The following is a 14,544-nucleotide window of genomic DNA, read 5'->3' as shown; positions in this document are numbered from 1 at the left end:
TTTTTTTTCTTAAAAAATATCTTCTGTGCTATTATACATACCAGTTTACGCAACGCACGCTACGAAAGCTCTCAAATAATTTTTATTTTTTTGATTTTTCAAAATTTTTCATTGCTTTCCGCTTTGCGTTTCCTCCTGCCGTAGCGTCACGTAGTGAAGTCATACAGCCCATTAAGTCAATTTCTTCTTCTATTTATCGTAATTATTCTGATATGCGCGTAGTGGACAATAATTTGACACATCATAATTTTTAGACGGACTTCATGCTTACATGTTCAGATTCAAGTCTAATAAAAATATACACGAGTATCGATTATTACTGTAGACAATGTCAAATAATTTCAATAAAAAATAGTCATGTACACTTTGTGATCGGCACATTATCGATCTTATTTAAAATTATTAGTAATTTAGGAAATAGCCGACTTAGATACTGTCATTTGAAAGCGAGTGAAGAAGACGTGGAAGCCGTTGCAAGTGGCGACGCTGTTATCCTTGACACAACGATTTTGATGAACTTTGCACTAATCTCTAAGTTGAAATATACCTTTTTTTTTTTTTATAGTGGAGAATGCTCATGCATACCCACGGCCTTTGGGGAAAGACCGCGGGTTATGTCGGACTCCTACTGCCTATATGCCATAGGCAGTAGACCTACCGACTAAACTCCACTGTCTTCCGTCTCACCACGTTAGCCGAGGTCGTGGGAACTCTTCGAGAAATCGTCCACGACCAAGTTGAAATATACCTAACGCAACTAAAATACTTTCAATCCGATTTCTATATTTATCCGTAGACAAAAATACATACATACAAATAAACATGTATACACATGAAATTTGCTGGTATATCCTAACATATATTACAAAAGCTGTTCGTTCGAGACAATACTTATATATATCTAACTACCTTTACGCCCGCGGCTTCGCCCGCGTGGAATTCGGTTATATCGCTTTCATCTCCCTATTTCAACTCCTTCTACCATGTTTTTCGCGATAAAAATTATCCTATGTCCTTTTCCAAGTTCAGTTCTACTTTCATACCAAATTACAAAAAAAATGGTTCAGGCGTGAAAGCGTAACAGACAGAGTTACTTTCGCATTTATAATATTAAGTAGGGAAAAAATATTTCGTGTTACTAGAACTTACTTATTGCCTGTTTACTTTGTACATATTGAAAAGTGTATAGTTATAAAAAGTAAATTGTGTATAGGTACATACGTAAAAAATATGTAAATACTATTACATACACTGTATAAGTTTCTGAAGCGAGAGCGTTATATCATAGATAACATAATACTAAACTAGTTATATTAAATTTATTAATTACCGTCACCTAGGTACATAATTACAAATATATACAAAATTAAAATATCAGTGCCACTTTTAACAAAAGTGTATCCTGGAATAAAGAAAGATACACATATAGACAAAATTAGTTAATTATATATCTACTAGAACCGTTTTATATTATACTATAAGTCACTGATAATATAATACTAATATTTAATATAATTAAATCATAGCGTAAGATTTCCATGCACACGAAATCTTAACTCCACGACGTAAAAATAGTCTGTCGTTCGAGAGATTATTTCATGAAGTTTTCTGAGGATTTAAGAAAAATTATAAGGGGTTTTCTTTTGATTACAATGTTAGATGGTAAAACATGTTAATTTTCACTTATCGATTAATAACTAATATATTATGTAGGTGTGATAACAGAGAAGCATGAACTTGATCAATCTTTCCACAAACTTTTGTGTGTGAAGATTGATCTAAATTTCTTCTTACATACTACATTTCTAAACTAATATATTAAAGAAAAGTGTTTGCGGTTTTATATGCATATTTTTTATGTTTTCATACAAAGCTACTAGACCGATGTCAAAAACTCTTTCACCATTGAACATGTATGTGATCCCTGAGTGATATAGCTAGGCTTCATATGTTGGCGCGAAACTGGAACGGACATCTAGTTTTGTATAATATTTTGTCAATAATTAGAGAATAAACTAAAAGCTTTGAAAATACTTGTAATGAAGTATTATCCCGCTAAAAATCATACCTAATTTTATTTTTCAATAAGATAACATCGATTAACCTTTACACAAACATGTAATGTCCTAGTAATGTATTACTCCTGAATAACGTAACTCTTCTGTTATCAACAATATTTCATGATCGGGTCAATACTTCTGAATTCTATCCCCTACAAACAAAGCAAAATTTACATCTTCATAACTAGCTGCGGCCCGCGGTTTCCCCCGCGTAAGTCCGTATCCCGTAGGAATATCGGCATAAAATATTGCCTATATGTTACCCAGTGGTCCAGCTATCTACGTACCAAATTTTATTGCAACCGGTTCAGTAGTATCTTTCGCATTTATAATATTAGTAGGCTAGGATAGGATAATGTACTACAAATAGATATGAGGATAGATTTATCTTCCGTCATTAATGCAGCCGTCGCAGATAATTATTGAATTACCTCATATTTAGTTCTTATGAGAACTCAATTAATTATATTATCCCATTTTAGTCTCCATAGGAGGTTAGTCAGCTTTGCCATTAATAAAATATTGATATGATATATACATAAATTATAAACAATTAATGTCAATTGAGATTTTAGGCACTGGTAGTTTTTTTACTAAGTGGCTTTGATTGAATTCGTACCCTAATTTTTAATTATACGTATTTTATGTGCTTAATTGTATTTCATGAAATATCAATACATTTCAGGTAAACGACATGGACAAATATCTGTGAAACAGGCATCAACAAATTCAATATTATATTACAATATTCAAACATGAGGTACTTGGAGCAAAAAAGGCAAACGAAATTAAAATTGAAAAAGGTGGCCTGCTCTTTGTCCCAGGGGAAGAACTTTATGTAGCATTTATTCTTCGAAATTTTTTTGAATGTAGGTATTATTAATATAAATGTAATTGACATGGTCATTTTGTTAGAAAACCAATAAAACATTTTGATCTTTTCATTTTGCTGTTGCCCGCGACATCGTCCGTGTGTACTTCAGTTATCAGGACATGTTCTAATTAACCCTTAATTTTTTTTTTTTAATGCCCCATTCGTTTTTAAATGCCTCAATTTGCGCAAGATTTAGAGGCTTTTGTTGCAACTTGAATTTTTCAAAACGAACTGCACGATACAACTTTAAGAAAATGCACAAATCTATGAATTTTAAGAATAACTAGCTAGTAGCTACTGACCTCGTCAACATGATCAGACATAAATTATAAATTTCCAAAAAGTGTCAACATGTAACTTGATTTGATTTTTATGAAATCTCATAGATGGCGCTGGTTTAAAATTGCCTTCACGCTACGTTCTATCATACACTAATGATTAAACTATGTTTCTCTCATCAGTTAACTTAAATGGCGTAGTTTTTTAGCGTAAAGCTAGATTAATATCTATGGCATGGCTTACTCAAAAACAATATTGACATGCGTCGTTAGTGTACACGCTGTCACAGAATGCATAAAAAATATAAAGATTCACAGCTCCTCCCCTGTAGGTGATAGCGTGATAATATGTAGCCTATATGTTGACACGACCTGTTATTAATATTCATGCAAAATTGGAAGTAAATCCATGTAGCACTTTGTGAGCTTAGCCCGGACATACATATATTTTTGGCTTCGATATCGATTGTAGATCACGCCCCAAGCTTTCTTTTAAAACATGTATTCAATTTGTCTTTCCTATGATTTTATTATATGTATAGATGTTATTTAAAGACTTATATATAAGAATTAATACAGTGGCGTAACTATATACCTTCTGAAACCTATGGAAAATTCATGGGATAAGCCGCACCCAACGATGGTACTCAGTCTTACACTATCAGATTACTCTGTATGTCGCGATATTGTAATCTCATCATACTGCCTAAAATTTAACGATTGTATAGATTTAGATTATTAAATGTTAATGATGATGAAAAAAAAATATCCCTTACATTAAAAGCAAATGTTGCAGATCACCTTTTTTCGACAGTTTGCAATTTCACCCTGTTGATTTGGCATTTGGCAAGATGTAAAACAAGGAAATAATACCAACGGGAGACCTTCTGCCGAGACCGCTTTTGCTTAGCTTACACTTATAAGAAAATTGCAACCCTATGTCCATGTTAATTCTATAAAAACAAATTGTGTTGCACCATGTAGTCAATAGTCTAACGACTTCGGGAACATAATTTCTATGATCGGAACACACCCTATTGTGTTACGTCTGTGCTGTCACTTGTTATTGTAATTTTAATTTTCAATATAAAATATTTCGTATATTATCTGTTAATTTAACATGACATTTGCATTTAGCTGCACTGTTCTGCCCTCTATCGAGTTCGGTTAACTTGTTTTCTGATACCTAACCTCTTATTAAAATTTATATATTTCTAAACTACAACTTATTATAAAGTTATTTCTAAACCATATATTTACTCAAATGAAATGATTTGTCCCGACTTCTTAGAATTTCAGGTTTGACATATTTATTATCATATTATTCAACTTGCGTATTTGTGTAGTTGCATGCAAGTTTTTATTAACTGTTAGAAAATTAAAAAAAGTATACATTTCTTCGCAGGATATTCTAAAAAAAATGCGTGTTCTAGATGATAAAATAGTTTATTCCTTAAATACGTCCATACCGACCGAGTCGTTTAAAAACAAAGTAGATGCCTCCTCAGCTTGCCAAGACTTATATGAACAAATTCAAAAGGGGCATAGTGAACGAGAAAATGTCATTAAAAATTGTATTATTGTAACTGCTGATACAGTTAAACATTTAAAAGCAGCAAAGGAACAAGCTCCAGATGACATTGATTTACTGAAGAATTTAAAGTCTGAACAAAGAAAGGTATTATAATATATTGCATCACAATTTATAGGTTTTGTAAAAAGTGACCAAATAAATGTAGTTTTACTTTTGAGATTTTAAGACTGGTTATTACTAGATTAAACTTATTGAAATAACACAAATTTGTGTGAACATTTAACAACAACAAGAATGAAATACATTAAGAGTACACTAATAATTAGCAAGCTGGTAAAATACCATCAGCTAGGAGTTATAGTATGTTTCAAATCCCTTGATGTTAATCTGTTTACCGGAGTTTCACACTCTAATATATTCTCATATACAATTACCGGACCTTTGTTGATATGTAATAAACCAGCTGCAACCCACAGCTTCATGTGTATGGCCTAATAATTCTCTAGCCCTGTTTATTCTATTGCAAAGTAATTAAAAAAAAACCTTGACTCATCTCTACTAAAGTAAACTTCTCACAAGGCACAACAGTTGCACATTTTTTTTCTCTTTATTTTGTAAAATACCTAATCAATGAAGTGGTTTATAATTTCCAGGAAAAAAAAAACAAATATGTATTCGGAAATTTCAAGTAAATATGTCTTCTTATATAAAAAATTATTGCTGTTTGTTAGTCTCACTAAGACTCAAGAAGGGCTAGACCGATTTTGACAATTTTGGTTTTGATGCATTCGTAATAGTCCAGGGAAGGTTATTATATATTAACTTGAAATTATTTAGCTTATACCAAATGTTATACAATATAAAAAAAATGTTTTGTTAATTTTAATTTTATAAAGTGGTATTCATATTTTTTTAGTTACGCCTTCTACAAACTGAGTTAAGTGTGGAAGAAGTAATACGGGAAAAGACATCTAAGTTATTCACAGAAAAATGTAGAAATTATTACAAACCTGAGAAGAAGTAAAGACTGAATTGTGCATTTACAACATTGATTCAATCAATGAGGATTTGATTATGTTATGTAAATAATTAATATAGCTTTATAGATAGATTGTAAAATGGCAACAAAATATATTAAAAATTTATATAAACATTGACTTTTAGTATTATTCTACTTATATAATCCTTAGTTATTATGAGAATTGAAAAGAAAAGTATTCACATGTTAGCCTATTCTATTTTCCAGTTAAAGTTCAATTGAAATGGCCATCCTAAAGTCGAGCCTGAATAAAATACCTCTTAGAAATACACAGATTATACTATGCTATATATATACTTATACAGACATTTGGTACCTACCTACTCATTTATGAATATACTTTCAAGCACATTCATCACTTATTGAAATTTCTATGCTTTATTATACATTTAAAACCAGAAGGTATATTTGATTTCATCTTAAAAGATATTCTCTTTCTTAATTCTTGTGATTAATAGTAAATAATTAACGTAAGTAAATGACATACACAAGTTTTTAATAAAAAAATCAATTTAAAGAAAATAATTTTATATTTTAGTTATAATTTAAAAATTTAATAAGCACTAGCATTGTTTTCGTCAACAGGTATATATCAAATCACCTACAAGCATTTAAAGAAGTAAAATGTTACTTTGAAGATTCAAGCTCCTTCTTTTTAAATTCTTCTTGGTATTGTTTGTGCCAATCTAAGTTCATTTGATGAACAGATTCTCCTCTTTTGGCCGCATTTTTGCCTGACCAGATGGCAAAAGCACTTGCAAGTGCAGTCAGAGCCATTAGAATATTAGATATTTTTATTCTAGCCTCACTGCGTGATCTGTCTATTAATTCCGAGCTGAAATAAAAATTAAAAATTATAACTTTACAATTACTTTACAATACACTGTCACTGTTTATTGACAATATCCTTACGTTACGAATTTCGGAATTTCATTCTTGCTTTTGTACTTTTTGGTCCACACAAGTAAAAATTTTTGGAATTCACTTGGTCTATATCTCGATGACAGTGATTCTACATTAGCCTGGCTGGTTTTAGTATCTTGGGCGGGTGTACACATGCATCTTCTTATTACAGAAATCGGCGTTCGAAAACGTAGTATTTTCTCCATTTTCCTTAATTCACACAAAGTATTGCGCAATCTAAAATACAGCGTTACGTTATTTGTTAGTTTGTTTGGAGATTCTCAAAATCTATATATATAAAATTCTCGTGTCACAGTTTTCGTTGCCATACTCCTCCGAAACGGCTTGACCGATTCCTCTGAAATTTGGTAAGCATATTGGGTAGGTCTGAGAATCGGCCAACATCTATTTTTTATCCCGATATTCCTACGGGATACGGACTTACGCGGGTGAAACCGCGGGGCGCAGCTAGTAAAATATAATAATGACAGAGTAAACAGATAAAAAATTAGTAAAAAAATAACATAAATAGGATGGTACTAGTAATAATTGCTTCATAAAATGTATATTACTACAATATAACATAGGTGTTATAGTACTTTACACTTAAAATATATTTATGAAAGTGCATTTCTCCTGTACGTACATAATATGTACATTCACACAATTCTATTTTGAAAAATTCCAAAATAACACAGTACAGCTTGCATCAGCTGTAATTGACACTAAAATAAATGATTTTTTACCTTTACTCTGTGGTAGGTCAAAGTTTAGACTCCAAGGGAATCAATAGATAAAGTTTCTTTTTATATGCAAAACAGAAGTTAAATATAAATTAATATGCCAATTTTCCCGTTAGTGCACGGGTAAGTCATGAATCACAATTTGTTGTCAGAACCTAGTGGCGATTTATTTTTCCTCAACAGAATACCAACATTGCTAAAAGTAAATTCCTCTGCTTAAATAATGTTTTTTGTTGGTACTCATTTCTCTGAAGCAGTCCAGCGGTGAAGACCTTGGAAGTAAATCGAAAAGTCGGGGGGTTTGGGACACGGATGTGTGAAATAAATTAATTTTACAATTTATCTGTTATCCACATCATCACTCTTAAAAAATGTGAAGGAAAACATCGCAAGGAAACCGGCTTATTCAAGAATCAAAAAATTCAATTTCACGTGTAATCTTCCAATCAACACTTGGCCAGCGTGGTGGATGATGGATAGACCATCCTTATCGGAAGCCTTTGCCTCTACAGTGGACACATAAAATATAGGCTGATGATGATAATGCTTCTGTAATCCTACTTCCTACTAATATTATAAATGCGAAAGTTTGTAAGGATGTATGTATGTTTGTTGCTCTTTCACGCAAAAACTACTGTACCGATTGCAATGAAATTTGGTACGTAGATAGCTGGACAAACGGAATGACATATAGGCAATTTTTTATCCCGATATTCCTATTGGATACGGATTTACTCGGGTGAAACCGCGGGACGCAACTAGTACTAGCATATATTTTAAATGATCCACAAAAGAAGTCCTACGGAAAAGGTGTGAAGTAAATTTGACAAGTCCGCCATATTGAAAAAAAAGGTCACGAGTTGCCCCTTCTATCACTAATCCCTGTGACTTGAACCATATCGAAAAATATATGGGCTGTAATGTGAAAAAAATGTTTGTATTTAAATATGTATATGTACTGATATATGTATAGATCGTTCACACTTCATGCTCCATAAAGAATACTAACTGGACTATTTGTGCTAAAAAATGATATAAAATCTTAATTTATAATAGAATTAATTGCATAAATTTCTTACAACTATAGTTTTCTACTATCTTTTCGATATTCATGCATAAAATAATCAAGGAAATATCTATACGTAACACGAGCAATGAAATATTAAACTTTTTCTAAACTATTTTCAACTATGGGATTCATACGCGACCCTGGCTAAGCGCAAACTTAGAGTAAGTAAGATTCCTTTGTCTTGATAGTATCGTATTCGCGTTAAGAGTGGAATTTTCGGGCTTAATCAAAGGACTAATCATAAAATAAAACTTATTGTACCAATTACGAATGTGTATTTCATTCGCGATGACACTTCTATACGAAAATTTCGTTATCGTACAATTAAAAGAACTCTGTACTACATTTTAACGTATACGCAAACTCACAAGCATAGATTATACACTTATATCTCACAAGTGAAGGACGACATTTACAGTTTTTTTTCCATATCTATAACAAGCACAAACATTTGTACAATGTTTGCGAGTAAGTGATCCAGGTTTCATCAAATTTAAATACAAACGTTGCATTTTATAGCTTGTTAGATTATTTTATTTTAAAATTCATGTTTTTTTAGAATAAACAAAGGTAAGTAAAAATAATTGTCTCTTTTTGCATAAAATTAATTATTTTGTTAGAGTTTGTTTTGTTTCTTGTCTTCATTAATTACTTTGATTTCGTTCAATCAGTTTTCTTAAATATCACATATAATGCAAATATAAGTTTTTTAATTTAACACACATTTTTTTACATCAAATTTTAATACCTGTGATTGATTTATTCTGATCTGATCCAAAAATGTTGTATCCGTTGCGGTAAAAGCTAATTAAAAAAAGAAAAGACTTTTCATTCATGACGTGATCAGCAGAGATTTATACTAATGGTGAATTGAAAATTGAAATAACTAGATTAGAATTAAGAAATTTTGTATTTGTGATAGATGGTGGATTGGTTGCTCAAATTAACGATCCTCAAAACAATAAATAGTAAGTATTTTGATGTGTCACTAGAGTTAATTGTAATCGATTGAAAAGTCTAGATTTTAGACTAAGACAGTAAAGTAAGTTGAAAAATCTGTGTGTATAAATTATTTTAGCCTTGTTATTGTACTACAGTAAGCAGATTTTATGATTAATTCTTGATTTTGAGTACCAATGGTACAATAAGAACTGTTGTTTACTACGCGCGGAGCTGTAAATAAAGGTTGAATTTACTATGTATGTTCTGGTTTACGTATTTATTTTTTTCTTCATAAATGTTATATGGTTTTAACATGTATTATTTCGTTTATTAATATTTATAATTCTTGATTATTATACTGGATTATGATTATTACTCGCCTTAATTTATTATCATATGAGTGAAAAATTATCATTTCACTGTCAGCTGATTTCTTTAACACAATTGCTTGCTAAAAGTTAATTTAAAAAAAAGTGAATATTTAACAATTTCAATGTTTACTTCTCACTCCTACACTGATTTATTTAATGATTGTTTAGCATAAAGTGTATTTTAATCAAAGAGATAAGTGTACTTCTAATTTTATATTTACATAGAGAATTAGCAATATGCAATCTCCAGACCTTATAGATATATTTTGCTATTAATCAATATCTTAAAAGTATACTGGATGATATGTCGCCATTCTAACTGTACATGTGTATATGTAAATGTACATATCCAAATTTGTTATGAATTAACTGATTAATTTCTGTACTGAGCTAGAGTATACCATCAGTGTTAACAAAAAAGTAAAGTGTCCCATGCAATCAGCTTAATTACATTTGCAATTGTTAATTAGCCTTGGCTCTTTCTTAAATAAATCTTTTGTAATTAACTGCTTGATCAAAATGTCATCACTCATTTGCTGTTTATTTATCAACCACGGAAATAATTTGGATCTACATTTATCTATTTATACAGACAAATCACCTAAAATTAGATATTTTTGTTATAATCTATGCTTAATATTATAGAGTTGAAAAATTTGTTTTTGAAAATTCATTTATGCAAACATGTAAGCAAAATGTGTTACAGTTTATTTTTGCTTAAGATGGTATTGTTGATTATTTTTAATACTCGACACTTGTACCGGCTCCGACCGAATATCAATATTCTTGTTTTATCACAATGGTGCTTTTAATCGGGATAAAAAGTATCCTATCACCCTAGTCAGCTCATACTGCGTCTGAATACCAAATTTTATCAAAATATTACAGTCTCTATATATATATGTTTGTATTTGTCTCTCCGTCATCATAGCTCTCAAAAGGATGATCCAATTTCCATTTTCATTTGGAAGCCACTTTCGTCATTTTAGCCCTTGTAGTTCGCTTAATACACTATATATTTATTTAGTTTTACTTTGTGACATTGAGAGACCACTAACTTGGCCAAATTTGCATCCTGAAAATCAAGTTAGTGGAGTCTATCTAAATGCATAAAATAAATATCTAATATATTTTAAATAAAAATTGAAATGAGGTGTAAGATAAAGTATACAATTCAAGTCCAGTTGGCATTATTTTTTTTCAATATTAACTTAATATTCTTATTTAATTTCATGGGCTTGAAAAGTATTATGGACCTTAACCCCAATAATACGATTAGAGCAATTCTTTGTATTAAGAATTTCAATATTCTGTAACAACAGAGCATTTTTTAGTTATTGATGTGTTATCATCATAATCCCATATTTATCCACTGGTGGGGACAGGTTTAAGATATAATTCGATTTGACGTATTAATTCATTTTTTATTAATTAAAGATGTCGGGCGGCCACAAACACCGGTATAAGAATGCAGGTCTCAGTGCCGACGAACTTAGGCGTCGTCGCGAGGAGGAAGGGGTTCAGCTACGAAAACAAAAGAGGGAACAACAACTGCTTAAAAGGAGAAATGTTAATCTCCCGCCACCCGATGCTTCTGATGCTTCATTACAGGTATAATAATTTAATACCAGACTCACAACAATTCGCGTAAGAATATTTGTCAAATATCCCTAAGTTGATGAGGTATTTTTATAAATAAATTTTTTTATTCTATATTTCTGTTTCAGGATGATATAAACATTTCGCCATCTGAGGACATTACACCACAGATGGTGGCGGCGTTAAATGGAGATAATCCGCATGACCAAGTGATAGCAACACAAACATTTAGGAAACTCTTAAGTCGAGAGCCCAACCCTCCCATAGATGAAGTGATTCGAACTGGAATTGTTCCAAAATTTGTTGAATTTCTAACAAATAGTGCTAATCCTACATTACAGGTGTGGTAAAAACCAAATTTTTAATTTTCTAATTTCTCTCCATTTTACACTTCAACACCAATGTTATAAAGAAACAAGATTTGATAGTGTATGTCATATCATACACTAGCTACTAAAGCCATATGCATAGTTCATTTTTTTTATTGATGTTATACATATATAGCTATAAACATAGAATGAAAAAAAAGGTATTATTTTTTTCATAATTTTTTAAAATTTTTTTCTCACATGGGCTTTGCTGTTGTAAGAAGTAAACTGTCGCAAAAACTGTCGCGAAACAATTCTGAACAAAACAATTCTGCCCGCACCAGTTCGAAGCGGCGTGGGCGCTCACGAACATAGCGTCCGGCTCGTCGGAGCAGACGCGCGTGGTGGTCGAGTGCGGCGCGGTGCCGGTGCTCGTGTGGCTGGTGAGCTCCGGCGCGAGCGACGACGTGCGGGAGCAGGCGCTCTGGGCGCTCGGCAACGTGGCCGGCGACTCGCCGCGCTGCCGCGACACGGTGCTATCGGCGGGCCTCCTGCCGCCGCTCTTAGAGTGAGTGTGCGGTGGCACTTACATTGTTACTTGCGAGAGAGTGTGATGTAGGCTCCTTGGTGCTGTTGTTAGAGTGTGTGTGCGGTGGCCTTTGTGTTCTTACTTGCGAGGTCGTGTGAAGTAGTTTCCACTGTGCCGATTTTGAGTGTGAAGTATCTTAAATGAAGCTGTCACCTGGGATGTGAAGAAACCTTTTCATTGCCGTTGTAAGATTGTAAGAATGAGTTTCAACCAATGTTTGTGCTGCCAAAGATACAGTTAAGTGATTTGATTGTGTGTATGTAAAGTAACATTGCTATGTTAGGTAGAGTATGACAATATCAATATGAAATAAAATAATTTGGCATGGTTTTTTGCACTGTTAGTACTAGAGCTTTTGCCGCCATTGCACTGTTACAGTGTGCGTGAAGGATCCTCTATGGGGGTATGGTAAATGTTAGGTAAAGAGTACTTATTTTTTTTGGCCAAATCGATCTATATCAAGGGTCGTTCAATGATGTTAATTTATTTCTATTGCAAACAACATAAATAGTTGGTGGTTGATAGTAAATGGTGTTTTATCTTGTTACTCCAGTTTCCTCATATTGTGTGTGGTGAAACATATGCTTGCAATTTAATTGTCCTATTAATGTGTCTTTCTTCTTTTCCAGAATATTAAATAAGTATTCAAGATTATCCATGACCAAAAATGCTGTGTGGACGTTGTCAAACTTATGTAGAGGCAAGAACCCGCCGACAAACTTTGAAGCCGTCGCTCCAGGTATGTCTTTAATTTGCTATTTATGGATGTTTTTATTTTATTTCACTGTAATTGCTTGTAGCGTGATTTAAGCCATACCTATCCCCCTTTTTGTTGTGGGGAAATCTTGCACGGCCCCCGGAAAGGAGCTATGTCGGATTCCTACCGACCAAAGCCTCACTATGTTCCGTCAAGCCGCTTAAGTGAAGAGGCCATGGGAGGTGGTTGTAATTCATCCGCGACTATACCCTTTTCCTATAAAATCTTAGAGGAAAATTATTTTTCTGGAATTTGAAGGAGTCAAACAAACAATCGAACGAATTCTTCATCTTCATAATATTTGCAGAGTTTTTGTGTATTTTGAAATTGTTATTTTATATATTTTTAGGTATTCCAGTATTAGCGCGGTTGCTTCACCACACAGACGCGGAGGTGCTAAGTGACGCTTGTTGGGCGCTCTCATACTTATCTGATGGACCAAATGAGAAGATTCAGGCCGTTATTGATGCTGGCGTCTGCAGGAGACTTGTTGAATTGCTTATGTTAGTATGTTTGCTCTTTGCATATGAAATGAGTTCTTTACAATATTTAGAGCTATAGTATAATAGCCAAGCAATTAACCTGTTGATAGGTTTCTAGCCAAGGATTGTTATATTTTTGGAGTGCCTTGATTTCATTTGTAATTGAAATTCCGAGCAGCGAGTATTTTTAATGATCTGTTCTGTCTATCTGAATTGCTTTGCTTTGACAACAACATGGAAGCTATGCGGATTTTTCTTCGACTATGCGAGCGGAACCACGTGCATAAAGCTAACGTGTTGTAAAATTTTGCGCAAAAATGTCTCAATAAGTGGGTGCAATTAGTTCACATTTTTTTTTACGCTGATACAACAAACAAAATAGCGTCGGCGATGACGTAAATGGTGTGTCTACGGATATGTCTGATTTCACTTGTGTTTGTTTTTGCTCATATTTTTCCTTCACGATTGTATTGTACTAGCTGGGAACCTGCGGCTTCACTGCGTGGTACCCAGCTAAAATGTAGCCTATGTTTTAATCCAGAATACAATCTATATCTGTAGAAATTTCCGTATATAGATCCCAACAGAGGTTGCGGAAAAGCAGTACCAAACATCGATACATTCTTATAAACTTTCGCGTCCATAATAGTAGGATCATTTCAACCGCGCTTGGGCGTATAATTAGGCTATTAATCTCGATTGACTTAGTACAATTGCCAAGCAACAACTGCTGATAGGGCAAGCCGGTCAACCTCGTTCGGCCGACACCCGATCTGGTACAATAGAACAGCATCCGATCCGCAGGCACAACAAGTACACGGTGGTGTCGGCCGCGTTGCGCGCGGTCGGCAACGTGGTGACCGGCAACGACGCGCAGACGCAGGCGGTGCTGAACTGCGCGCCGCTCGCCAGCCTGCACGCGCTGCTCAAGTCGAGCACCGAGGCGCACCGCAAGGAGGCCTGCTGGGCGCTGTCCAACATCACCGCCGGCAACGC

General features: G+C 33.3%; 3 protein-coding genes across 4 annotated transcripts in view; 2 read left to right on the top strand and 1 right to left on the bottom strand.

Annotated features, from left to right (window-relative positions):
- The first annotated feature begins 4,336 nt into the window (after positions 1-4,336).
- Positions 4,337-5,902, top strand: LOC119840429 (coiled-coil domain-containing protein 58). The gene is made up of 3 exons (XM_038367041.1): positions 4,337-4,511; positions 4,618-4,890; positions 5,663-5,902. The coding sequence occupies exons 1-3, from the start codon at positions 4,482-4,484 to the stop codon at positions 5,768-5,770; spliced, it is 411 nt and encodes a 136-aa protein (XP_038222969.1). The 5' UTR covers positions 4,337-4,481; the 3' UTR covers positions 5,771-5,902.
- A 396-nt stretch (positions 5,903-6,298) lies between these two features.
- Positions 6,299-7,612, bottom strand: LOC119840430 (UPF0389 protein CG9231). 2 transcript variants are annotated; one of them, XM_038367043.1, is made up of 3 exons: positions 7,335-7,612; positions 6,698-6,925; positions 6,299-6,620 (listed from the first exon to the last, which is right to left on the bottom strand). In XM_038367043.1, exons 2-3 carry the CDS (start codon positions 6,892-6,894, stop codon positions 6,413-6,415), a joined length of 405 nt encoding a protein of 134 aa, XP_038222971.1. In that variant the 5' UTR covers positions 6,895-6,925; positions 7,335-7,612; the 3' UTR covers positions 6,299-6,412. The 2 variants fall into 2 exon arrangements, with proteins under 2 accessions (XP_038222971.1, XP_038222970.1); XM_038367042.1 differs by having other exon boundaries at positions 7,435-7,610.
- A 1,699-nt stretch (positions 7,613-9,311) lies between these two features.
- Positions 9,312-14,544, top strand: part of LOC119840413 (importin subunit alpha-7) — a 9,907-nt gene continuing 4,674 nt past the window's right edge. The window contains exons 1-7 of the mRNA XM_038367013.1: positions 9,312-9,468; positions 11,251-11,424; positions 11,541-11,753; positions 12,065-12,288; positions 12,939-13,048; positions 13,416-13,569; positions 14,353-14,544. The exon at positions 14,353-14,544 is cut by the window's right edge and continues 8 nt beyond it. Of these exons, the coding sequence (XP_038222941.1) occupies positions 11,251-11,424; positions 11,541-11,753; positions 12,065-12,288; positions 12,939-13,048; positions 13,416-13,569; positions 14,353-14,544 (1,067 nt within the window). The 5' untranslated portion in view covers positions 9,312-9,468. The remainder of the gene's footprint in view (positions 9,469-11,250; positions 11,425-11,540; positions 11,754-12,064; positions 12,289-12,938; positions 13,049-13,415; positions 13,570-14,352) is intronic.

The sequence above is a fragment of the Zerene cesonia genome, chromosome 6 (genome assembly GCF_012273895.1).
Source record: "Zerene cesonia ecotype Mississippi chromosome 6, Zerene_cesonia_1.1, whole genome shotgun sequence".
NCBI classification, from domain to species: domain Eukaryota; kingdom Metazoa; phylum Arthropoda; class Insecta; order Lepidoptera; family Pieridae; genus Zerene; species Zerene cesonia.
Note: the sequence above shows the minus strand (reverse complement) of the source record. Positions and strands in the feature narration are given on the sequence as shown.